General features: G+C 39.1%; 1 protein-coding gene across 1 annotated transcript; it reads left to right on the top strand.

The window, feature by feature from the left end:
- On the top strand, positions 1-27,364 carry RSPH3 (radial spoke head 3). The gene is made up of 9 exons (XM_086708415.1): positions 1-57; positions 161-843; positions 6,829-6,916; positions 18,924-19,065; positions 21,079-21,224; positions 22,247-22,450; positions 24,011-24,173; positions 26,245-26,331; positions 26,872-27,364. The coding sequence occupies exons 1-9, from the start codon at positions 1-3 to the stop codon at positions 27,204-27,206; spliced, it is 1,905 nt and encodes a 634-aa protein (XP_086564541.1). The 3' UTR covers positions 27,207-27,364.

The following is a 27,364-nucleotide window of genomic DNA, read 5'->3' as shown; positions in this document are numbered from 1 at the left end:
ATGCAGACAGGGCTGCGGAGCGCGGCGGCAGCCCACCCCGGAGGCGCAGGGGTGGCGGTGCTGGGAGACGCCAAGAAGCCCTCCCCCGGCCCTGGCAGGTAACAGAGCTGGGAGCCCAGGTGCCACGTGTGTGCGATCACAGGTGAGCGGCGCCAGGTAGCGGCGCGACGGGAGCAGAAACGGCCGAGGGCACCCCTTAAGGAACGGGAGCACGTGGGCCTGGGAGAATGGCGCCGAAAAGCCAGACTCCAAACTGGGGACGAGGACGGCCGCGGTGGCTGCCAAGATCCTCAACACCTCCCTGCCCGACTCGCCCGGGAGAGAGCTCCTAAGCCGCACACGCACCTTCCGGGGAGGCGTGCGCGCGCGCGCGCGCATGCGGAGGCAAGAGCCGGAAGTTCCCCTGAGAACGGGCCTTCCCGCGAAAACCGCCGGCCGGAACTGCCAGGAGGTCCCGCCTCCCGGCGGAACTCCGGGTTGCCGGGCAACCGCGGTGGGAGACGCAGGCTGGCTCAGTGTTCCGTGGGGCAAGCCGAGTGTAGCTCCCACCTCCTGTCCTGGCAACTTCCTTTCCCGGCCGCCTTCCTTCTTGCCGCCTCTCCTTGCGTCGGGGAATCCCTGCCCTTGGCAATACGTACACCTCTCCGGCTCCCAAGACCGCTTAGCGCCCACCTGCTTGAAAGCCGGTATTCACCCGAAGCGGAGCGACCTGGCCCCGGGCGTGGCCTCCACGCTGACCGACCGCACCCGCTTGGCCATGGGCACCTACACCTACACCTACACCAGCCGGCCTCGGGCCCTGCCCTGCCAGCGCCGCCGTTACCGGGACCACCTGATGCAGCTGTGAGTGAGCAACCGGCCCCCTGAGTGGTCTCCACCTGCCCCCATCCCGGGACCTCGGGATTCTGGCCCCTTCGCCCTGGCGACTCTGCCCACGCTGCTCTCCCCACTCCACAGCCTCCGAAATAAAATCTCTTCCCTAAAGAACTCCCCCGTGGCGTGGAGGAATGAAGCAAGAAGGGGCACGGGTGGCCTCCCTTAGTTAACTTTTAGTGATGATGAGTTGCTGGCATGATCAGTAACATGTACATGAAACCCCCTTGTTTCACAACGTTTGAGTCGCTGTTGTTGGCCAACTATCCGCACCTCTCTAAGGGCATTCATGTACGTTTTCTTCCTTAGTCCACAGTACTGTGAAGTTGGTTTTGTAACTCCCATTATGCACATGAAGAAACAGACTGAAAGCCAAATAAAGCTCTTTGCACGCCAGTCTTTGGCCAGGAATCATCAGGTCATCCTTCCATGCTGGACCCCAAATTGTATTTTTACATTAATGCGTTTATTTGCAAATATTCAAATATCCATATGTATTATTATCCATAATAACGTTTACGGCCCATTCTAAAGTTTATAGTTCCTGCTATAAGCCTCAAATTTTGGAACCAGCAGAACTGCCCAAGAATGCAGACTCCCTGGAAGCTGAAACCTTTGTTGTCTTTTGTCCACCTAGGACTGTGCCTGACATACAGGGAGCACTCAAAACAAATTGTTGAGTTAATGACTGAACATATCAGCTAAGTAACTCTTGATGCTTATTTCAAACATTTAGTCTAAATTCGTAATTGTCTTATGACAAATAAAAACCTTGTTTATAAGAAATGCTTGTCATGGGGCGCCTGGCTGGCTCAGTCAATGGAGCATGCAACTCTTGATCTCGGGATTGTGGGTTCGACCCCCATGTTGGGTGTAGAGGTTACTTTAAAAAAATAAAATAAAATTTTTTTAAAAAAAGAAAGAAAGAAAAAATTCCTGTCACTTTAAGGAAACCAGGATGGAAAATTTAAATTTATAGATGGATTATTTATACTGTAAAAGGTTTCAACTTAAAAACACTTTCAAAAACACTTTCTGGTGTCTTTAAGTGTTGCTTACAAATCATTACTAGTAAATTACACCAACAATGAAATAAGAATAAATGGTGTTTCATTAGGAATGGTTTTTTTTCATAGCTAGTTGATAAGCAACTTGTAGGACCTTGTTTATATTGAAGCAATCCATTGATTACAACCATTGGAAGGAGTGTGTATGTGCATGTGTTTGATTTTTCAGTTTAAAATTATCAGTGGTGGTTTTCAGTTTATAAAATTAATGAATGCTTGTTGAAGCAAATGAAAAATACAAAATAAGAATGAAAAAGGCAAATGAACTCCCACCCACCTCTATTCCCACTTCCCTTAACAATCTTATATTATTCCTCTACACCTCTGTACTTGAGGATATGTACCTTATATAGGAGGTTTATTTCCGAAATAGAATCATACTACACATATTAATCTGTAATTAGCTTCCTCCCTGCTTTTTACAACCTCTAATTCTTTTTTTTTTCCTAATTTCTTTATGTATACATACACATATTTAATTTTATATAAATAGAATGCTATCATTTATGCTTGGGTACATTCTTAGTGCACCACCCTCTTCCCTTGTAAACCTGCTCTTCCCTTCCTGCCCAGAGAGTAAACCATGTTAATGACCTTACATGAATGTTTCTGGACTTTTCTCCATATTTGCGTTTGTGTACAAATATATAAGTATATACATACAAGTACACACAGGAGTTTTGTCTACTTCTTAGCAATGATAACATAGACAATTCTCAACATCTTCCTTTTCTCAGTTAATTCTTTCTAGAAATCTTCCCAATTATTTTCAATAGCATGATGTGTCCTATACGGATGTACAACGTGTTACTAAAATTTTCCACTATTGATAGATATTGGTAGATATTCAGATATTCACATATTTTCCACTATTGATATTGATAGATACTCAGTTTGCTTCAAGTTTTTAACACAAAGAGGAAGATTTCAATAAACAACTTCATATGCTGGCCTTTTGATTTCTATGAAGCAGATTCCCAGGATGGGATTGTTAGGTCACGAATATTTTTAACATGAACAGATGGAATGATATGCCTTTCCTTTAGGAATGTTTAAACATATCTTTTTCCATACATCCTCACCAGCAATAGGTGGTAGGGATTTTTCTTTCTTTTTGGCTTTTGATAGTGTAAAAACAAAACTAAGATGTTTTCTCATTATTATATTAATTAGCACTAGGAGGTTTTAATCAAGTGAGCGTCATGTTTAGATTATTCTATTTTAAAAGACCACTGGATACAACGTATAGAACAAACTGAGGGAGAAATGTTAACAGTTAAGAGACTGAAAGAGTTTTGCAGTAGTCCACGTAAAAGACAGTGGTGGCAATGAGCAATGGATAGATGTGAAAAAGATTTGGGGAGGAGAATCAATAGGACTGCTAGGATACAGGGAGTGAGGAAGAAAGAAGAACCACGGATGACTCCCAGGCTTCTAGATTAAGCCACTTGGGTGGTTAGCAGTACCATATAATGAAACAGAGAACACTAAAGAAGTAACAATTTGGAGTGGGAGAGTGATAATTGGTTCAATTTTGAGGTTGCTTTTGAGATATCTCAGTGAGATGTCATTGAACATTATCAATTGGATATACATTCCTAGAGCTCAGAGGAGAGTTCTGAGCTAAAGGTGAAATAAAATAGGGAGTTTTAGGTATAAGGATTATGAGTGAAGTCTTTTGAGAATGGATATGGTCGACTAAGGCAAGAGAAGGCTGAGCCCTGAGGAAATCCTTCAGTATAGGAGGAGCTAGCCAATGCAGGCTGAGAAAGAACAGTTAAAGAAGTCCTAGAAAAGACAGTCAGAAGACTATGGTAGTGCCACAGAGGCTAGAAAAGAGAGTGCTTCAGTGAAGGAGTGGCCAACTGAGCTGAACACTTCCCAGGGATCAAGTAAAATGCACAGTGTAACACGTCTGGGTTGTAAGTAACATGAAGTCAGGTTATCCAACAGTGGTTTCAATATATGATAAAAAAGCAACTTACTACCCTTCTCAAAATCATTTCTGATGGAGTACTATTATTGTGTAGGTCAATATTTTGTTTCATAGCCATACATAGGATATCATTTTAAAGAACTTTAAATCAGGGACACCTCGGTGGCTCAGTTGGTTAAGAGTCCAACTTCGGCTCAGGTCATGATCTCACAGTTCGTGGGTTCGAGCCCCGCGTTGGGCTCTGAGCTGACAGCTCAGAGCCTGGAGCCTGCTTCAGATTCTGTGTCTCCCTTGCTCCCCGCCCCTCCCCCACTCACACTCTGTCCCTCTCTCTCAAAAATAAACACTGAAAAAAACTTTTTAAAAGAACTTTGAATTAAAACATCAATTCTATGTTTTTCACTATTCACTATTGATATTCTGATCCCCCAGATTAAAATTTTATTAACATTTAAAACAATATCATTTGTGGGACACCTGGGTGGCTCAGTCAGTTAAGCAGTCAGTTAAGTGTCTGACTTCAGCTCAGGTCATGATCTCACGGTTCATGAGTTCGAGCCCTGCATCAGGCTTTATGCTGACAGCTCAGAGCCTGGAGCCTGCTTCTACCCTACTCGCCCCTACCCTACTCTCTGCCCCTACCCTACTCGCACTCTGTCTGTGTCTCTCAAAAATGAATAAACGTTAAATAAAAAATACATATCATTTGAAAATACATCTCTTTTTTTTGCCTATGTGAGATAAAAGGTTTTATTTTTTTAATTAATAATTTATTTTTTAATTTACATCCAAGTTAGTTAGCATATGGTGCAATAATGATTTCAGGAGTAGATTCCTTAATGCCCATTACCCATTTAGCCCATTCCCCTTCCCACAACCCCTCCAGTAACCCTCAGTTTGTTCTCCATATTTATGAGTCTCTTCTGTTTTGTCCCCCTCCCTGTTTTTATATTACTTTTGCTTCCCTTCCCTTATGTTCATCTGTTTTGTCTCTTAAAGTCCTCATATGAGTGAAGTCATATGATTTTTGTCTTTCTCTGACTAATTTCACATAGCATAATACCCTCCAGTTCCATCCACATAGTTGCAAATGGCAAGACTTCATTCTTTTTCATTGCTGAGTAATACTCCATTGGATGGATATATATATATATATATATATATATATATATATATATATATATACCACATCTTTATCCATTCACCCATCAATGGACATTTGGGCTCTTTCCATACTTTGGTTATTGTTGATAGTGCTGCTATAAGCATGGGGGTGCATGTGCCCCTTCGAAACAGCACACCTGTATCCCTTAGATAGATGCCTCATAGGGCAATTGCTGGGTTGTAGGGTAGTTCTATTTTCAGTTTTTTGAGGAGCCTCCATACTGTTTTCCAGAGTGGCTGCACCAGCTTGCATTCCCACCAATAATGCAAAAGAGAGCCTCTTTCTCCACATCCTCGCCAACCTCTGTTGTCACCTGAGTTGTTACTGTTAGCCATTCTGACAGGTGTGAGGTGGTATCTCGTTGTGGTTTTGATTTGTATTTCCCTGATGATCAGTGATGCTGAGCATTTTTTCATGTGTTGGTTGGCCATCTGGATGTCTTCTTTGGAGAAGTGTCTATTCATGTCTCTTGCCCATTTCTTCACTAGATTATTTATTTTTTGGGTGTTGAGTTTGAAAAGTTCTCTATAGATTTTGGATCCTAACCCTTTATCTGATATGCCATTTGCAAATATCTTCTCCCATTCTGTCGGTTGCCTTTTAGTTTTGCTGATCGTTTCCTTCGCTGTGCAGAAGCTTTTTATCTTGATGAGGTCCCAATAGTTGATTTTTGCTTTTGTTTCCCTTGCCTCCAGAGATGTGTTGAGTAAGAAGTTGCTGCGGCCAAGATCAAAGAGGTTTTTGCCTGCTTTCTCCTCAAGGATTTTTTTTTTAATTTTTTTTTCAACGTTTATTTATTTTTTGGGACAGAGAGAGACAGAGCATGAACGGGGGAGGGGAGAGAGAGAGGGAGACACAGAATCAGAAACAGGCTCCAGGCTCTGAGCCATCAGCCCAGAGCCTGACGCGGGGCTTGAACTCACGGACCGCGAGATCGTGACCTGGCTGAAGTCGGACGCTTAACCGACTGCGCCACCCAGACGCCCCTCTCCTCAAGGATTTTGATGGCTTCCTGTCTTACATTGAGGTCTTTCATCCATTTTGAGTTTATTTTTGTGTATGGTGTAAGAAAGTGGTCCAGGTTCATTCTTCTGCATGTCGCTGTCCAGTTTTCCCAGCACCACTTGCTGAAGAGACTGTCTGTATTCCATTGGATATTCTTTTCCTGCTTTGTCAAAGATTAGTTGGCCATATGTTCATGGGTCCATTTCTGGGTTCTCTGTTCTGTTCCATTGATCTGAGTGTCTGTTTGTGCCAGTACCATACTGTCTTAATGGTTACAGCTTTGTATTAAGCTTGAAGTCCCGTGAAAATATATCTTTGAGGTTAAAGAACAATGAGAAATTTGACTTACTTTTTAAACCTGATTCTGTGAATCCTTTCAACCCTTCAATCAAATTATTGTCAGTACTTGAAGGCAGACCCCTTTCCCACTGGCCATTTTCACATTTGTCAGTTAGCCCAACAGATTTGCAGCCTAAATCCAGCTCTACCACTTGCTAGCTAGGTAACCTCGGGCACATTCCTTTCTCAATCTCCTTCCTCTTCTGTCAAATGAGAATCATAGTTCCCATCTGGAAGCTTATTGTGAGCAATAATTAAAATATGTGGAGTGGCTGGCATCTAATAAGCATTCAATAAGTGGTAGTCATTTGTCATTGAGTGTGTCAGAACAAAAATCTGTATTCTTAACATTTTTATCTTAGTCTAAATCCAATTAAAAATGAGTTGACTTGCATAGACCAACACTCTATTACCATAGTTATTTAGTATTTCCTGTTTTACAGTGCTGAAGAGCCTGTGCATCATGGAAACATAATGTATGACAGAAGGGTGGTCCGAGGCAATACTTATGCTCTACACACAGGACCGCTGGTAAGTACAATGTGAATATTCTAACACAGAGCTTTTCAAACTAACTGTGCTAACGGACCAGTTTGTTTTGATTTCTAATTTGTTGCAAACTAAAACTTTTGTAAAATAGAATATTGACAGACTACTGGAAAAATGAAATCTAAAAATTAAAAAAGACATGCAAAATACAAGGCTGCTGGTGATTGCCAGGGGCTGGGAGAGTGGGGGAATAGGGAATTAGTGTTTACCGGGTGCAGAAGTTCAGTTTTGCAATATGAAAAGAGTTCCAGAGATGGATGGTGGTAATGGTTGTGCAACAATATGAATGTACTTAATGCCACTGAATTCTACACCTAAACATGGCTAAGATGGTAAATTTATGTGCACTTCACTGCAATTAAAAATAACAATTAAACAATACAAAGCCCAAGATTTTATTAGATTAACAGAACTTTGTAACACTGCTCTAAAAGTTTGTAAACTTCTACTCTCAATTTCTGTAATTAAATTTTTGCAGACCAAACAGTTCATAGGCATCCATGTAACATTTTTAAGTTTGTTTAAATTATTTCATACTTAATACTATTTTAATTATTTAGTCAAAAATTATTTTCTTTAATTCACTCAGTAAATATTTATAAAGTTTTAGCACTCCTGTGCTGAGTACCTAGGATACAGAGATGATTAGGATGTGGCATGATATTAAGAGTGACGATTTCTTGGTACAGAAATGAAATATAGTTAAGTTAATATGTAAACACTGTATGATATATATGTGCCTAACACCACATGGTGATATGTGGAATATTAGACATTTTGAACATGAAATATACATCAAAACCACCTAGAAAACTCACTAAAAATATGGATGTTTCAGCTATACCCGAGATCTACTACATTAAAACCTTCAAGGGTTGGACACAGGAATGTGCATTATTAGTAACTTCCCTAGGCAGTCCTGGTACAGCCAATTCAGGGACCAACACTTGAAAACAACAACTCAAATATGCAATATGGATATGTGTTTCGGCATCTTGTGGCAGTAGAAATGAACCCTGGCACATCTAGAAGTAAAGGAAAAAAGAGAATCACCATTTTTTTAGTTTTTTTTTAATTAATATTTTGATGATTTGATATACTTTTTTTTTTTTAGTTCTCTAGTCAGTTATTCAACAATTTAACTAAAAAGTCTATACTGAGGGGTGCCTGGGTGGCTCAGTCGGTTGAGTGACCAACTTCGGCTCAGGTCATGATCTCGCGGTCCGTGAGTTTGAGCCCCACGTCGGGCTCTGTGCTGACAGCTCGGAGCCTGGAGCCTGTTTCAGATTCTGTGTCTCCCTCTCTCTCTGCCCCTCCCCCACTCATGCTGTGTCTCTGTCTCAGAAATAAATAAACATAAAAAATTAAAAAATAAAATAAAAATAAAAAGTCTATACTGAGACTTCCAGTTCCAGACAAGCAGGGATTCACCAATCCCTTCCCATTCCTCCCTCTTTCAAGTGAAAAAGCCCCGGACATAGCCCAACAAGCAAACATAGGAAGACTCTGGAGGTGGAAAGAAGCAAGGGAACTGGCTGGGGTCCTCAGGATTTGAGCGAGATAGTGGTGAGTTCCCTAAGTCTTCTTTTTGCTGCCTGCATATCCCATTCAGAGCGCTGGAAAAGCCTGCAACCTGGAACCACCAACAGGCGCAGGCCTGCTCCTTCTATCTATCCAGAAGACTAGGGGAAGGGTAACCGAGCAGAGCAGAAACCATTTTACTACCCCTCCTCTAGCCAAACCCCAACAGAAAAACTGTCCTGGCCCTCCCAGTGGAGTCAGCGAGACTGAGCCAGGCAACTAATCTACCAGCCCCGCATGGCAACAACACCACACTCATCGGTGCTCTGATTTCCTCACTGAGGTGGTGTCAACATGGGTGGAGCAGGAAGCTGAACTTCCACTCCTACCCAGGGGCAGGGAGATGGTAAGAAATGGTACAAGTTGGTGCCCTACATTTGCTGGGGTAACAGCAGCAGAGCCATGAAGGAGCTGAGTTTTCAACCCTACCTGTCAGCAACAAAGCGAAACAGGTGCGATAAGGCAGGGCTGGTCAGAGCTCCACTCCTCTGCACCCCAGCACTGGTGTCAGTTGATAACAGCAAGAAGCTGAAATACCACCCCTACCAGGCACCTAGTTGACCCTCTGCTTTCACATGGGGCCTAGCAGGATGCTGAACTTCCATCTCCACCCATGCCTGCTGCTAAAACAAAAAAGCATGACTTCCTGCTACACAGATTAAATAAGATCCAGAGTGTCATGTCATAATACCCAAAATTACCAGGATACAATTAAAAAAATCGCTCATCCTACCAAGAACCAGGGAAGTCACAACTTGAAGGAGAAAAATCAATCAAGAAATGACAACACCAAGATGACTCAGATGTAGAAATTACCTGATGAACATTTTAAAGCAATGATCATAAATGAATTCAGCAAAGTTGCAGGATATAAAATCAACGCACAGAAATCGGTTGCATTCCTATACACCAACAATGAAGCAACAGAAAGAGAAATCAAGGAATCGATCCCATTTATAGTTGCGCAAAAAAACCATAAAATACCTAGGAATAAATCTAACCAAAGAGGTGAAAAATCTATATGCTGAAAACTATAGAAAGCTTGTGAAAGAAATTGAAGAAGACACAAAAAATGGAAAAAGAGTCCATGCTCCTGGAAAGGAAGAATATTGTTAAATGTCTATACTACCCAAAGCAATCTACATATTCAATGCAATCCCTATCAAAATGACACCAGCATTCTTCACAGAGCTAAAATAAATAATCCTAAAATTTGTATGGAACCAGAAAAGACCCCGAATAGCCAAAGCAATCTTGAAAAAGAAAACCAAAGCAGGAGGCATCACAATCCCAGACTTCAAGCTATACTATAAAGCTGTAACCATCAAAACAGTATGGTACTGGCACAGACACTCAGATCAATGGAACAGAATAGAGAACCCAGAAATAGACTCACCAATGTTTGGCCAACTAATCTTTGACAAAGCAGGAAAAGAATATCCAATGGGATACAGACAGTCTCTTCAGCAAGTGGTGCTGGGAAAACTGGACAGCGACATGCAGAAGAATGAACCTGGACCACTTTCTTACACCATACACAAAAATAAACTCAAATGGATGAAAGACCTCAATGTAAGACAGGAAGCCATCAAAATCCTTGAGGAGAAAGCAGGCAAAAACCTCTTTGATCTTGGCCGCAGCAACTTCTTACTCAACACGTCTCCAGAGGCAAGGGAAACAAAAGCAAAAATGAACTACTGGGACCTCATCAAAATAAAAAGCTTCTGCACAGAGAAGGAAACGATCAACAAAACTAAAAGGCAACCAACAGAATGGGAGAAGATATTTGCAAATGGCATATCAGATATAGGGTTAGGATCCAAAATCTATAGAGAACTTTTCAAACTCAACACCCAAAAAACAAATAATCCAGTGAAGAAATGGGCAAGAGACATGAATAGACACTTCTCCAAAGAAGACATCCAGATGGCCAACTGACACATGAAAAAATGCTCAGCATCACTGATCATCAGGGAAATACAAATCAAAACCACAATGAGATACCACCTCACACCTGTCAGAATGGCTAACATTAGCAACTCAGGCAACAACAGAGGTTAGCGAGGATGTGGAGAAAGAGGCTCTCTTTTGCATTATTGGTGGGAATGCAAGCTGGTGCAGCCACTCTGGAAAACAGTATGGAGGTTCCTCAAAAAACTAAAAATAGAACTACCCTACAACCCAGCAATTGCCCTATGAGGCATTTATCCAAGGGATACAGGTGTGCTGTTTTGAAGGGTCACATGCACCCCCATGCTTATAGCAGCACTATCAACAATAACCAAAGTATGGAAAGAGCCCAAATGTCCATTGATGGGTGAATGGATAAAGAAGATGTGGTATAGATATATATCCAATGGAGTATTACTCGGCAATCAAAAAGAATGAAGTCTTGCGATTTGCAACTATGTGGATGGAACTGGAGGGTATTATGCTAAGTGAAATTAGTCAGAGAAAGACAAAAATCATATGACTTCACTCATATGAGGACTTTAAGAGACAAAACAGATGAACATAAGGGAAGGGAAGCAAAAGTAATATAAAAACAGGGAGGGGGACAAAACAGAAGAGACTCATAAATATGGAGAACAAACTGAGGGTTACTGGAGGGGTTGTGGGAGGGGGGATGGGCTAAATGGGTAAGGGGCATTAAGGAATCTCCTGAAATCATTGTTGCACTATATGCCAACTAATTTAGATGTAAATTTTAAAAAATAAAAAATAAAATTTTAAAAATAAATAAAGCAATGATCATAAAAAGTGCCTCAGTCAAAAGTGAATAATTATGACCATTCTTAAAACAAATGAAAAACAGAAAATATTAGCAAAGAAATAGAAGATCTACAAATGAACCAAATGGAAAATATAGAACTGAATTATGCAATAACCAAAGTTAAAAACTCATAGGACAGTTATCTTTCATTTGGTTTTCAGACAGACGGCATTCTCTAATCGTCACTTTTGGTCAGATTACTAAGAAGCGCTGTTCAAAACGTCGTAATACCTGAGTTCAGCAGAAACTGCTTACAATTGAGAAAATGCCGCCTCTTGAAACGGATACAGAAGTGGAAACTGAAGAGGTTTTAAAGATGGACCATCATATGGTACAGGAGCTTACAGACCTATGCTCGAAGATAAAGAGGCTACTGTCAGAGCACTTGGAAAAGTATAAGAGAGTTGAAAACGAATGGAAACGTGCAAACCCGGTCAGTCACAAAAACGAATTACAGAAATAAATGAAAAACAAGAGAAACTCAGCATGCAGAAAAATAGGGAAAAGATAGAAGAGACATCTACAGAATCTCTCCAAGAGTTGCAATCCACGCATAATAAGAATACCTGAAATAGATGGCAAAGCAAATGAAGCAGAAACAATAATTCAGGAACCAATAGAAGAAAATTTTCCAGATTTGAGGGACTAACTAGATCGGTAAATAGAAAAGCTCATAGGCTACCAGTAGAACTTAACGAAAAGAAAGCAACACTTTGGACATACCCTAGTGACGTTAAACTGGAAGATAAAGAAAAAATTCTACAAGTATTCAGAGAAAGCAGGTTACTTATAAAGGGGTAAAAGTCAGACTGACCTGATATTTCTTTTGCAGCTCTAAATGCCAAAAAGACAATAAAGCAATGTCTACAGAGATTTAAGGGAAAAATAATTTTGGGCCAAGAATTCTGTATCCTGCTAAGTTATCATTTCTATACGAGGGCAACTGGAAGACATTCACAGATATTCAGGAGTTAAAGTATATCACCCAAATGCTGTCCTTGAAAAATGTGTTAAATGATGTTGCTGCAACCCATAAACACCGTAAGTTAAAACAATTCAATTGTAGTGAGACAATTGTATGAAAAAAAAAAAAATAGGGTAAAAAAAGTAGGTAAGCATTAAAGCTAGTTAAACATCATTAAGATTAAATTGTTAGCTATAGGGTTATAAGACTAAGTGCAAAAATAGATTTGTAAGTTCAATCTAAAATTTCAGTTTCTCTCATTGTAAACTGAAAAAGTGTGGTAAATGTTTAATTTAGAAAGCAAGTAAGTGCTGTTATTTTTAGTATGTAATGTAGATAAAGATATGCATGCTCTTCAGCTAAACATAAGTAAAATAAAAGGGCTTTGTCAGTGTGGACAGGACACATAGAGTAAAGGCATTCCAAGTGTTAATCTGACAAAATGAGAAATCAGTACAGTTTTATGTCCTCTATTTTTATTATAGAGGGGGGAAAAAAGTAACAAGTTTATAATGTGAATACTGTGTAAAAAGAAAATTTCTAAATCCCTGGTTGGGGAGGTGGTAGATGAAAACCTTGTTTTATGTACATCTTGTCCAGGGAAAATCAGTAGTTCCTGCTTCATATAGTAGTTCGTTATAAGTAAATTTGACACTGAGATAAGGTTACAGGTAGATTATAGTATACCAGTTTTACAGATTGAAGAGGAAGTGCGAAAAACAGCAAGGAAACATTAAAATTAACATAAAATAGATTGACAGAGGTGAATTATCACACTCATAATCAGGCTAAATACCTCTGTTAAAAAGATTCAAATTGGGTCAAAAATCAGTCTCTGAACCTGAATGTTCACATTTGTACAAAACAAAGGATAAAGGAATTTAAAGATAATGAAAACCATAAGTCATAAAAATTGAAGTAGGAGCAACGTTTTTATCAGAATTTAAGTTATAATAAAGTATAAAACTGTAGTATGTAATATTTAAGCTTTGTGTGGTAAATAACATGGCATTCATATGTAAAATGATCAGTATCTGAGTGGTAGTTTTACTGATGTATACATAGTTATTTTAATTGTAGACTTAAAATTGTTTCATTTTATGTACTTAATAAAGTAATTCTTAACATAAAAAAAAAAATTCGTAGGACAGACTCATCAGAGCTGACATAGGGAACAATCAGTGAGTTCAAAGTCAAATTGATGAAAATTACCCAGTTGGAACAACAGATAGAAAATAGACCACACACACACACATACACACACACACACACACACACACACACACACACACATACTGCATCTCTTAAAAGAGCAAAAGGATAAAATTGGAATACTACAAACAAATCCGTACATATAAATTCAGCAAAATAAATGAAATGGACAAATTCTCCAAACTGTAAACTATCAGAATTCACCTAAAATGGAATAGATATTCTGAGTTGCCTTATAACTATAAAAGAGATTACATTTCTAATTTAAAGGCTTTCAAAAAAGAAATATCAGGCCCATATGGTTTCACTGGAAAATTCTACCAAAACATTCCTCATTCTACCAAAAAAAATCCTCATTGATTTTACATAATTTACACAATTTTACACAGTCTCTTCCAGAAAATAAAAGAGGAAGGAACACTTCGGGTAATCAGCATCACTCTGATACCCAAAGCAGACAAAGACACTAAAAACAAAACTATAAACCAATAGCTATCATGAATGTAGATGCAAGAATTCTCAATAAAATATTAGCAAATATAATCCAGCAATATATAAAAAGATCATATGCCATGACTAAGCAGGATTTATTCCAGAAATGCAAGGGTATTCTAACATTTGTACATCAATGTAATCCACCATATCATATAGGTTAAAGAAGAAAAAAATCCCACGATCATATTTATCGATGCAGAACAAGCATTTAACAGAATTCGATGTTCATTGATGATAAACACAGCAAATTAGGAATTGAGGGAAATTTTTTCAACTTTATGAAGAGCATCCACAAAATATCTACAGCTTACCTATCATACCTAATGATGAAAGAATGAATGCTTTCCCCCTTTAGACTGGGAAAAAAGGCAACGATGTCCACCCTCACTACTCTTATTCAGCATAGTACTGGAAGTTCTATCCAGTACGAGACCCAGATCAGAAAGAAAGAAGTAAAATGGTCCCTAATTGCAGATGACATTATTACATACATAGAAAATCTCAATGAATCTATAAAAAAAAAAAAGCCCTAGAACTAATAAGTGGGCTGAGTAACATCACAGGTACAAGGTCAATATACAAAAATCAGTCATATTTTTGTATACAGAGATATAATAAATCTAGAAAGGAACACACGGAAAATAAAATTGTAAACACAATACCATTTACAATCACTTCAAAACACTTGGAATACCTAGGTATAAATCTAACACAACATGTACAGGATCTATAAGATAAGAGTTACAAAGTGCGGATGAAAGAAATCAAGACCATCTAAAGAAATGGAGAGATATGCCTGGACTGGAAGATTCACCACAGCAAAGATGTTAATTCTCCTCAAATTGATCTATATCACAATTTCTATCAATCTCAGCAAGATATATGTAGGGCTAGACAAGCTTATTTTAAAATTTGAAAAAGAAGTATAAAGTGGTAGGAATCACTCTACCCAACATTAAGACTTATCATGTATGACATTAGTAATCGTATTAACACAGGGAAGTGGAGGTATAGCTATATGGAACAATGAAACAGAATAGAAAACTCAAATATACCAGCACAAATACACTTGACTAATTTTTGACAAAGGGATAAAGAAGTTCAATAGTGGAAAAATTGCCTTTTTAACAAATAGTGCAGAGCGATTGGACATCTGTAGACAAAAAAATTACATGAACCACAACCTAAAGAATACACCATACAAAAAAATTAATTCAGATGGATCATGAATTTAAATGTAAAATGTAAAACTATAAACTTTTAGGAGAAGCACTTCAGAATCTCGGGCTAAGCAGAGAGTTCTTAGATATAATACCCAAAATACAATCCAGAGAAGAAAGCATGGTAAATTGGACTTAATTGAAATAAAAAATTTGTGGGGCATCCTGGTGGTACAGTCAGTTAAGCATCTGACTTCGGCTCAGGTCATGATCTCACAGTTTGTGAGTTCCAACCCTGCATCGGGCTCTGTGCTGACATCTCAGAGCCTAGATCCTGCTTCACGTTCGGATTCTGTGTCTCCCTCTCTTTCTCTCTGCCCCTCCCCAGCTTGTGCTCTCCCTCTCTCTCTCTCAAAAATAAATACATAAATAAACTTTTTAAAAAATTGAAAACTTTTGTGATATGGAAAACCCTTATAAGAGGATAAAAACACAAGCTACAAACTGGAAGAAAATATTTGCAAACCACATATCCAGCAAAGATCTTAAATTTGGAATATTAAAGAATTCTCAAAACTCAGATTTAAAAAAAAATCATCCAGGGGTGCCTGAGTGGCTCAGTTGGTTGAGCATCCAGCTTTGGCTCAGGTCGTGATCTCACGGTTTGTGAGTTCGAGCCCCACATCGGGCTCTGTGCTGACAGCTCGGAGCCTGGAGCCTGCTTTGGATTCTGTGTCTCCCTCTCCCTCTGCCTCTCCCCCACTTGGGTTCTGTCCCTCTCTGTCTCTCTCTCTCTCAAAAATAAATAAAATGTGGGAAAAAAAAACTGTTGAAAAGCTGAAACCTTTAAATAGTGATAGTAACAAGAGTGAGGATGTGAAGCGATTGGAACTCTCATGCATTGTTGATGGAAATGTCAAATGGTACGTTCCCTCTAGATAATTGTTTAGTAGCTACTTATAAGAACTAACAAGTCTTACTTACTGTTTGAATCCACAATTTCCCTTAGACATTATCCCAAAGAAATGGGAACTTATATTTACATATAAACCTGTAAGGGGCACCTGGGTGGCTCAGTCGGTTAAGCATCTGACTTCAGCCCAGGTCATGATCTCATGGTTCATGGGGTTGAGCCCCACATCAGGCTCTCCGTTGTTAGCACAGAGCCTGCTTTAGATCCTCTGTTCCCCCCTCTCTCTGCCCCATCCCTGCTGGTTCTCTCTCTCTCTCTGTCTCTCACTCAAAATAAATAAACTTTTTTTTAACCTGTACATTAACAAACATTCATAGCAGCTTTATACATAATAGCCAAAAACCAAAAACACATACTGAGTGTCTTTCAATAGGTAAATGGCTAAAGAAACCTGGCACTTCTATGCAATTAAGTACTACTCAGTAACAAAAAAGAAAGGAACTATTGATATATGTAACAACCTGAATGGATCTCAAGGACATTTGGCCTAGTGAAAAAAGCCAATCTCATAAGGTTACATACTATATGATTCCTTACATGTAACATTCTCGAAAAGACAAAACTATGAAGATGGAGAACAGATTAGTGGTTGCCAGGGGATAGGAATGAATATAGGACTTAAGAACTCTAAGGGAATACCCAAGAGAGCTCCTTTGTGTTGATAAAACAGATCCCTCTGTTGATTGGGTGATAGCTAACATAAGTCTGTATTTGGGATAAAACCACATAGAACTATACACACAGACATAAACACAAATCAATGCTTGTGAAATTTGTGAAAACTGAATAAGATCTGTTTATATTTTACCAGGGTTAATTTTCTGATTTTGATATTGTGCTGAAGTTATATAAATTATATATTGCAGGAAGCTGAGTGAAGGGGACAAAGGACTCTACTATTTTTGCAACCTTTGATAAATGATTTCAAAAGAAAACTTTTTTTTTTTTTAATTTTTTTTTCAACGTTTATTTATTTTTGGGACAGAGAGAGACAGAGCATGAACGGGGGAGGGGCAGAGAGAGAGGGAGACACAGAATCAGAAACAGGCTCCAGGCTCTGAGCCATCAGCCCAGAGCCCGACGCGGGGCTCGAACTCACGGACCGCAAGATCGTGACCTGGCTGAAGTCGGATGCTTAACCGACTGCGCCACCCAGGCGCCCCAAAAGAAAACTTTTTAAAAAGTTCTTTTTTAAAAAATAGTTTGACTAGATTATGAAACAGTTAAGTAGGGCAATGTATTAATGTATTTCTACAATGAACTTACTTGCATTTATGTTATCCCAAATCTTTCCAGAGCTGACATTAATAGTTCTGTTCCAGTAAGAAAATGGAAATAAGTCAAGCATGATATTTGGAATAATGTAGAATGAACACAGGAAAAAAGTTTTCACTAGATGATCCCAATAATAATACTATGATATTAGTAATTATATTAGAAAAATGGAAGTATAAGTGATTCTTTTTTCTTCCTTTTTTAAAGAAATATGGGTAAATTATTTTATAATAAAAGGAAATGTTAACTACACAGAGGAGATTTCCTATGTCAGGCATTATGTTAGGCTTGTTACATTATCTGATTTGTTCCTTGCAAACAAAAACTTTAGATATATGTTATTGGTATTGCTGTTGTACAGAGAAAACAGGATATCTGAAAACTTAGGTTGTTAGTCTGAGCTTTACTAATCCTAGTAATTAATAAACTGAAGACTTGGCATCTGAGCTTCAGAGCCCAGTGCTCTTCTTTCTACTATTTAACGCTCATATGGAGAGAGTTTATGATAGTGTTAAGTTAGGAAAAACCATATAAAATGTATGATTATCACAACTGCAAAAAACTGTGTGCATTTAAATGACAATAGCCAGGGTATTAGGGAAATGGGATTATGGGATATTTTCCTTTAAAAATTTTTAATGTTATTACATTGTTATTTCAATTAAAATGTTTTGCAATTCTAATTTTAAATATTAATTTTTTTTCATGCAAAGTACTTTCATATTTCCCCTCTCTATATATTTACCTTGAAATAAGACAGGTTAGCTATAAGAAATGACCACAGGGGCACCTGGGTGGCTCAGTGAGTTAAGTGTCCGATTTCGGTTCAGGTCATGATCTCTCAATTCGTGAATTCGAGCCCCACGTCAGGCTCTGTGCTGACAGCTCAGAGCCCAGAGCCTGTTTTGGATTCTGTGTCTCCCTCTCTCTCTGTCCCTACCCCACTCATGCTTTCTGTCTCTCTGTTTCTCTCTTAAAAATATATAAACATTAAAAAAAAATTAATGACCACAAAATGAGATATAGATATGAAATCAAGGACCTCTAAATACTGCAGAGTACTGTGAATAATTATATTTTTAATGCCTTAGTCACCTGTTGTTTTGTGCCCTTGGACAGGCTTTGTTTGGGTTAAGATGTTTTCTTTGTGAGCTAATATATTTTTTAAGGAAATTTTGTCTAAATGAAATTCAGATTTTTAAAAAATCCTGGTGCTTTTCAGTTCCTTAATTACTGAGGAGTTATATAGTATACTAGGTTACTAAGCATCCAAGAAATTTGTGGTAAAAAAACTTGAATGAGGAAAAACAACTTAGTAGATAGGATTCTGTCACTGTTTATTCCAGTGAACAGTCATACTTTGAAGTATGCTTACTTACGTGCTTCATCAGATAACTATAATTACCTGACAAAGTTCAAATAGAATTGTAATCATTAAGTCAGAAAGCATTATATGACAGATATTTTCATGCTATCCAGGAATCACTTCTGCAATGGCAGTTCTGTGTGCTTTGAGAAAGATTTTCTAACTTTTAGAAGCCTTTTCTGTCACTCAGCCTGGGCAGCCTGATCCTATAGAAATTCAGAGACAGCAACAGGCTAAGAGGAGGGCTCTTGCCAAAAAACGAGCTCAAGAACAGTTCAGACCACGAACACCCGAGCCCGTGGAAGGCAGAAAGCACGTGGATGTGCAGACAGGTATGTGACCATGCCATTGGCATCATGCCTCCTTGGTTTGCCCAGTTTTCTAAGCCCGTTCATTTTTATTTGGCTTTTCCATTATTTACATATCTGTTATGCTATAAAGTACTGCTCCGATCACATGGTAGTAGGAGTCCATTCATTAAACAGATTCATAGACTATGTTATTACATCGGGTATGAGATGGGGTTAGAAAAGAATTTGACGACCAAATTAATTCTGTCTTAGCCCTTTTCACATACTCGTTTCCCGAACTGTGATTATTTCTCCCTTTTTCTTTTTATTTTTTTTATTTTTTTTTTATTTTTAAATTTTTTTTTTTTCAACGTTTATTTATTTTTGGGACAGAGAGAGATAGAGCATGAACGGGGGAGGGGCAGAGAGAGAGGGAGACACAGAACCGGAAACAGGCTCCAGGCTCTGAGCCATCAGCCCACGGACCGTGAGATCGTGACCTGGCTGAAGTCGGACGCTTAACCGACTGCGCCACCCAGGCGCCCCTCCCTTTTTCTTTTTATAGCCCAACATGAATCACAGCTGGGACCTACAGGAGGAGAGAGCAGGGTAGTTCCATCTTGGCACTTTGTCTGTCTTTTAAAAGGAGTGAACTCATCCAGATCTGAGTCCTCCAACTCTCTCACCCCTGCCTTTTCTGTTCTCTGCTTTTAATCTCCTCTCACTGCGCATATTCCCCCGGGCCACACAAGCTCTGCTGGGCCAGTGCCAGGCTTTCTTGCTTGTCTGCCGGTTCTGAGCTAGGGAGGCTTACCTGGACCTAGAGGTCCCAGCTGTGTTGTTGTCAGAATCTTGGTAATCAGACAATACTTGGTGTTTTCCTTGGACTGATGTAACTATTAAGGATTCACCTTGGGGTGCCTGGGTTGCTCAGTTGGTTGAGCGTCCGACTTTGGCTCAGGTCATGATCTCGTGATCTGAGTTCGAGCCCCACGTTGGGCTGTGTGCTGACAGCTCAGAGCCTGGAGCCTGCTTCGGATTCTGTGTCTCCTTCTCTGTCTGCCCCTCGCCTGTTCATGCTCTGTCTCTCTCTGTCTCAAAAATAAGTAAAAACATTAAAAAAAAAAAAAAAAAAAGGATTCACCTTTCACCTTGTCAAGATGATGAGTGGCTTCATCAGTTATTTCTGGGTAGTTAGGGCAAATGGAAGAGAACTATTTCATGCCTTTTCCCCCTACCCTGGGGCCAAGTCTAGAATGAGGATATGTCTGTAATTAGGCAATATAGTTGTAAATCTGTAAGAGCTAAATTTTAGTGTTTCTTTATACCAGCAGAATATTAAATGATACAGGAGCAACTACTTTGTGTTGAGTTTTCCTACATCTCAGAAACTATTCCAGTCCTCTACGTGTATCTCCTTTCTTTATTATTAGAAGGACTCCTTGTGATGGTAATTATGATCCCTTTTACAGATAAAGAAACTAAGGCTCTAAGAAGATGTAACTTGACTAGGTCCTATGTTCAACATCTGACTCCAGTTCTCATGTTCTTTGCATGATAACCACGCTGACCTTGCCTCACATAAATTATTCCTAAGGTGAAATCTGTTTTCATAAGCCTGCTTATAATCTATAGCCTAGAGGGAACATCAGGTAACATAGTGACATGGTGCATAATTTTTTAAATATCCAGGAATTTTCAAATCTTTACACATTTACTATCTTAGAACTCAGTTATATAGGTGGATTATTAACTTTTCATCCCCAATTATACTTTGCATCTTACAAACATCTAGGCCTCATGTTCTCCTTTAGTTCTGTTTTCAAGTACAAAGCTCAGTGCTTTCTCAACATTCAATAAATGTCCTAGCCTGACTAGCCCTTGGGTCTTCCAAATACATAAAAATGCTTAGTACAATATGTGAATTTCACCCCACATTTGAGCACTTCGTTTCTGATCCATTTAATTCTGTTTTGAAGGAGCTAAAGTTTCAATACACATATATGCCTAAAAGAGACCAGAATTTCAAACTCAATGCGTATGGTATTCTCTTAGAAATGTACCTTGAAGAAATTGCTGACCGTATAATAGAAGTTGATGTGGAATGCCAAACAGATGCATTTTTGGACAGACCACCAACACCACTCTTTATTCCTGCCAAAACTGGCAAAGATGTGGCCACCCAAATACTAGAAGGAGAGGTACAGTACTTTATCTGGACTTCCCTCTATCTTCTTTATAAACAGGTTAAGTTAGGTTTAGTTAAAAGCTTACAAACCACTTCATAATCAGAAAGATTCTACTTATTGGATTTCTTTCCAACTGTACTTATAATAGTTTTATCCTGAAATAGCATATTCTGATTTCTCCTCTTTGCAGATCAGAAATAAAAATCATTAGAAATATTTTTAGAATGTCTGCACTTTGATTTTTGTGTGTTCGCATACTTGATTAATGTCTGAATACAAGGTAAATTTGTACCACATAAAGAAAAATAGCCTCTCTGGTATAAGATACTGGTATAAGAGGTCCACTGTTAGCTGCTTATAAATTATATAATTTTCATTAAGATAATCTCCCTATGTTAGAAAAAAACTAAAATAATTTCATCTTCATATCAATGTAGAATACATAAATAAGCCAGTTTATGAAATGGAAGAAGAGAAGCCATGCTTATGTGCATAATGACTTGGGTGAGATTTAAGACTTGAAGGAACTTGAAAGAACTTCCATTGAAATTGAGAAATAAAATAAGTCTTCACAAACTACATCCAAGGGTATAGCTGCCTCTAAACCCTGGAGAAGAACCACCAAAATGCCCTTTATTCTTGTTCCTTAGTTCTTCAAAGTGTTAGTGAAAACAAACCAGTAAAAATTGAGTCGAAAGGGCAAAAACTGAGAAATACAAGGATATTTCTTTCAGGTTTCAGAGTCTGCTCTTAAAATTATTGAGTATCAGGGTTCATTTTGATGGCTCTGTAGGTCTTTATATAATTTGGACTCAAAATGATTTTTGCCTGTAAATGAAATGCTTATTGTGTGTGCCCTGTGGGGCTGTGTTGAGTGTTGGAAACCATTAAGTAAAGCACCATCACAGCATCTATAGCACACACAAGATCCTCAATAAACAGTATCCTGTCATGACTACTTTTCTGGATGTTGTTTCTTTCAGCATTTGGTTCATGACTCAGATTTTAAATTTGCTTTGTTTTGTGTGTTTAAGCTCTTTGACTTTGATCTTGAAGTTAAACCAATGTTAGAAGTTCTGGTGGGAAAGACCATTGAGCAGTCTCTTTTGGAAGTAATGGAAGAAGAAGAGTTGGCTAACCTGCGGGCCAGTCAGTATGCGTATGAAGAGTTACGCAACGTCGAACTTGCTGAAGTCCAGCGACTTGCAGAGCAAGAGAAACGACACAGAGAGGAAAAAGTATAGAACTCTAGTTTTCTTTCTTAGACAGTCTTTGGATATTTAACAGATCATGTTCTGAATCACACGTAGTATGTCATAGAGCTAGAGATCTTTGCAAATATGTTAGAAAAGAGTTTGTTGCTCAGTTATCTCCTATAGATCACAGAACTTTTACACACAGAAGCACATTCTTTAATACCAGCTTACGTATATGTACCTAGAGTTCCCAAAAGTTTCTAAATGTAATTTTAATTACATTTGTAATTACATTTAATTTCATTTGTAATCACATATGTCCTGACTGAAAGGCAGTCTTACATATCAAGATTCCTAGCAAAGGAAATGTATTGGTTTTTCCATAATCAGTGGCAGAAAAGTAGAAGGGAAAAGTGGACTAGATTGGGGATGGGTGTGGTGGAGAAGCAGAGGATCCAGACAGAATTCTGGGTCTTTTTTCTCAGTGGCCAGACCCTTCTCTATACCCTAGGGATTCTCCAGAACTTCTTTGCATAATATTGCTTCACATTACAAATTTTTAGAACTTTTAATAAGAAAAGTTCTAGGATCTAGTTTTTAAAATATGCCAATAACCTTCAATTAGGAAATGATAGGCTCAGTCATCTTTTAAGACTTTTTCTGGGTCTGGTAATAATTGTCACCCTCTGTTGGACACCGAATGTATAAATTATGTAGGAGTGACTGAATACCTAAAAGAGTTCAAACAATTTCCCAAAGAGTCTCACTCACAGCACAGAATAGCTTAGTTGTTGGGATATTCTGCTCAATACCTAATTAAATTGACTTTTAGTTTTTCTCCAAAATGAATAATTAATTGCATAAAGGGCATAAGGCTTATGGTAGAGATTATGCAAATGAAGACCATTTGTTTACAAATGTAAAATGATCAGTGGCAGTATTAGCTTTATTGAAATAATCAGTGAAATGCTCATCAAAGGAAACTTCTTGTTTATTTGCTATTAGGAAATATACTGTGAAAACAATGAAGAATACAAATCGTCTAAATTTATATTTACTTAAATTCTGAAAATAGACTTAATAAGAAACTACGTTAATTTTCCCACTTCCACATGGGAGCAGAGAAGATGGTTCATTAGCTCTATAGATATCCTATGGTCTACAAAAAGCAACAACAAAAAAAGGTTTATAATTTTCAGAATTTTATGAATTCAAAGAATCATTACAAATGACACAACTCATTGGCCCAGGTACTTTAAATGAAGATATCTGAGCAACTATAATTTTCATATTGGTAGTTTATTATAATACTAGTTGCTAATATAGTTATATATTATTCTTTGCTAACACCCATACGGTCAACCGTGCACATGTTGAAATTCTTTTGCTTAAAAATGGATCAGCAGATGAATTTCACCTGAAGCTCCATCCCTTGTTTGACTTCTTTGAAATTCTCTAAAACCTTCATGCACCATTAACGGATTCCTCCCTGTCCACGTTTTGATCCAAATCCGCGTCCAGATTCTTGCCCTCAGCACACGCGGCGCTGGGGGAGCACGGCGCGGCTGAGTAACCGTGTGCGGGCGTGTCTTGTGCGTGCAGGAGCGCCGGAAGCAACAGCAGTGGGAGGTGGTGTACAAACACAGCGAGACGGCGCAGAAAGTGGCGGCGCGCGTGTTCGCCCAGCGGTACCTGGCCGACCTGCTCCCCTCGGTGTTCGACAGCCTCCGGGACGGCGGCTACTTCTACGACCCCGTTGAAAGAGGTTTGTGGGGGTGTTGTCAGGTCACTCTGCTACTGTCCGCTTCCTCTGAATGCTTCCAAGTAATCCCGTGCCCGTGTCCGTTCGGAATTGGAATCTATCTTTGAAACCAACTCTGAAAGTCAATTCGAGTCGTGTTAAGTTGGTACTATTACTAATGAGAGGTATGCTAGAAAGACCTGGACTTGTCTTTTGCTGAGAAGCAGCACTGGGCAGTAGGAAGAACTAGGACCTGATGTCAAAAACTTGAGTGCGGGCCCCAGTTGCATCCTCGGTCAGCTGTATGACCTTCAATTTCCTCATGGGTGAAATGAGGATTATTTAGGAGCTAAATGTCAAAATATGTGTGGAACACGATGTGTATAAAATATGTGTGTACGTACTTGTAACTTTTTCTCAGCTGACTCCCTGTTCTGCTCAAAAACCCTTAAAGTCTTCATTCGCTTAGGTGTGGACACCATCCCAGGGCCTGTATTAGGTGTGGGAGATAAAAACAAGGAGACCTGTCTCTGAGCTTAGAGAATTGCACCTGTCAGCTCTCTGTCCACCCTCTGAGCCCCACCCCTCAGCTAGTCAGGCCAAATGAACAGTTTCTCAGAGCTGCGCTCCTTCCTCACGTTCAGAAGCATTTAATTCACAAAATGTGTACAGGTCCTATTTCAAATGGCTAATAGTATTTGGGGGCAGAGTTCAGTAATATTAATTTTCACTGGTTACAGATTCAATTCAGTACACATGCATAAGGGGTCAGATTACAGACAAATATTATTAGTTTATATTGTACTTTACCATTTCTGTAGTATTTTTTATACATGATAGCATTGATACCAGTAACCCTGGGGGGTAGATAGAGCAGATCAATTCCCATTTTTCAGAAGTAGAAACTGAAGCCCAGAGAAGTTAAATACCTTCTCCCAGACAGGCAGGGAAGCCATTAGGCCTGGGACTCTGACCCCAGGTCCAGTGCTCTTCCTGTGCTTCATTGCCGCCTCCTTGGGGTCTAGCTAGACTGCTGTTAGCCACACAGAGTCTGGTAACCTTTTTTCCCCTCGTGAATTGCTTAAAAAAAAAAAAAAAGTCACAGATCATTGAGAAGCTTGCAAATGAGATTCATGCCTCAGATTAAAAAATTATTTATAGTAGTGAATATAATATTCTATTATACTCTCTATTGTCACCCCATTGAAAAGTAACAGATGCTACCCCCTCCCCCAAAAAGCTATTTTGAAACATTAAAATGTATATTGTAATGGATCATATTTTTTAAAAGGCTTACACAGTAGATTTCCATTTCAGTTTGAACAAATTTATCACTAATGGAAGCACCTAGTTTCTGACCCATTTCTAGATGGCCTTGTTCTCAGATACTCTCTGACCCTTGGTCAGCTCCTCATGGGCTCCGGGCTTCAGATGGGAGCATTCTCTTTATCATCTTGGTTCAGTCCCACATTTGTATTGCATTTGGATTGGAGTTCTGCTCCCAGACCCACATCTTCCTCCCCACTCCTGAACCCACCCCCTCATCTACCTCAGATTGTACCTGTGCAGTCAGCTCCAAAGGCTTGGACTCCAAGGAAGGCTTCATAGTTTTGAAAATACTGTTTTTACTGCAATAGAAAGGAAATGGACCAAAACATACAGAGAGAATGTGGCAAAATTAATGCTGTATAAGTCTATTTGATATTTTAAGTATTAAGAAAACAGTGGGGGGGGGGGCGGGGGTTGTGCTGGGTGGCTCAGTGAGTTAAGCCTCCAGCTCTTGATTTTGGCTCAGGTTATGATCTTGAAGTTTGTGAGATCGAGCCCATGTCAGGCTGCACACTGACAGTGCGGAGCCTGCTTGGGATTCTCTCTCTCTGCTCCTCCCCTGTTCTCACGTCTTCTCTCTCTCTCTCTCTCTCTCTCTCTCAAAATAAATAACCTTAAGATAAATAAGTAAATAGAACTGTGTTAATAAGCCTTCAACATTAGGGGGAAAGCACAGATTCTTCCTATCTATAATGATTCATAAAAATCATTATAGTGAAATTATAATGAATTTCATTTTAACAAAATTAACTTTTTTTAATTACAGATATTGAAATAGGATTCCTTCCATGGCTAATGAATGAAGTTGACAAAACCATGGAATACAGTATGGTGGGAAGAACAGTGCTTGACAGTAAGTTGTTTTATTTTATGTAAAAGTCATTTCTGAGGCTCCTGGCTGGCTCAGTCAGTAGAGCATGCAACTCTTGATCTCGGGGTTGTAAGCTCAAGTCCTGTGTTGGGTGTAGAGATTACTTAAAAAAAATTTTTTTTTTAAAGAAAAGTCATTTCTGAAATGTTCCAGTAGAAAGAATGAATAGGAGAAAGATGTTAAATTTTATAGTTTTAGTTTTTAAAGTTTCATGATATCAATTGTATTAACAAAGGCGCATATTTTTACCCTCAATAATACTTTTGGTTGTTGTATAATTTGGTCAGAATCAATATCTTCTGTCATTACTTTATAAATGATATTCTGGTAAAACACGCATTGAATGTAATTCATATTCAGTGCGTTAAGTGGCACAGAAGTTAAATGTGCCAATATCATATAAAAGGTTACAATACAGGGAAAGGGATGAGGCCTGGTGAGTGCTTTATAGTCCTCTGTAAGTCAGCATTATAACTACCCAAATCCAAACAGTCAGTGATTTTTCCACATAAAATTTTTCAGTGTTGATTCGTGAGGTGGTTGAGAAGAGACTGGCTGCGTATGAGCAGAGGGACGACCAGCCCCCGGCCAGGAAGCCTAAGGACGAGCTCGGGGGGTCCGGGAGGACGACAGAACCACCAGTGGGTTATGAACTCCAGGAACAAAGCACAGCACAGCCACAGAGGCCACTTCTGGGAAGAGACTCCCTGCAAAGAACACCAGATGATGGAAGGTATATGGAGAGTGTGTTAGCCCAAGAAACGAAGCTTATGGAAGAAGGAGAGTATGAGCAAATAAAAATAAGGAAAACCTCGGGGACAGAAGTGCTACAACCAAGGGGAGACTTCCAGCCATGAAACCAATCAACAGCCAGTCAGCATTGCAAGCAATCAGGTAATGGTGCGCAGGCCCCCTCAGGTTATGGAAATTATGTTGCATTTACTCAACATGTCTTTTTGTCTACTGGATTGGACAAATCAAATATGTTGAAATAATAAAACTAATTGAAATGAAA

The sequence above is a fragment of the Puma concolor genome, chromosome B2 (genome assembly GCF_028749965.1).
Source record: "Puma concolor isolate L17-30 chromosome B2, mPumCon1.1.hap2, whole genome shotgun sequence".
NCBI classification, from domain to species: domain Eukaryota; kingdom Metazoa; phylum Chordata; class Mammalia; order Carnivora; family Felidae; genus Puma; species Puma concolor.
This window is presented reverse-complemented; position numbering and strand designations above follow the sequence as displayed.

Coding starts and splice junctions, on each gene's coding strand:
- RSPH3 (XM_086708415.1), top strand. CDS start 1: ATGCAGACAGGGCTGCGGAGCGCGGCGGCAGCCCACCCCGGAGGCGCA. Junction 844..6,828: donor CGGGACCACCTGATGCAGCT/GTGAGTGAGCAA, acceptor CCTGTTTTACAG/TGCTGAAGAGCCTGTGCATC. Junction 6,917..18,923: donor CTCTACACACAGGACCGCTG/GTAAGTACAATG, acceptor TCTGTCACTCAG/CCTGGGCAGCCTGATCCTAT.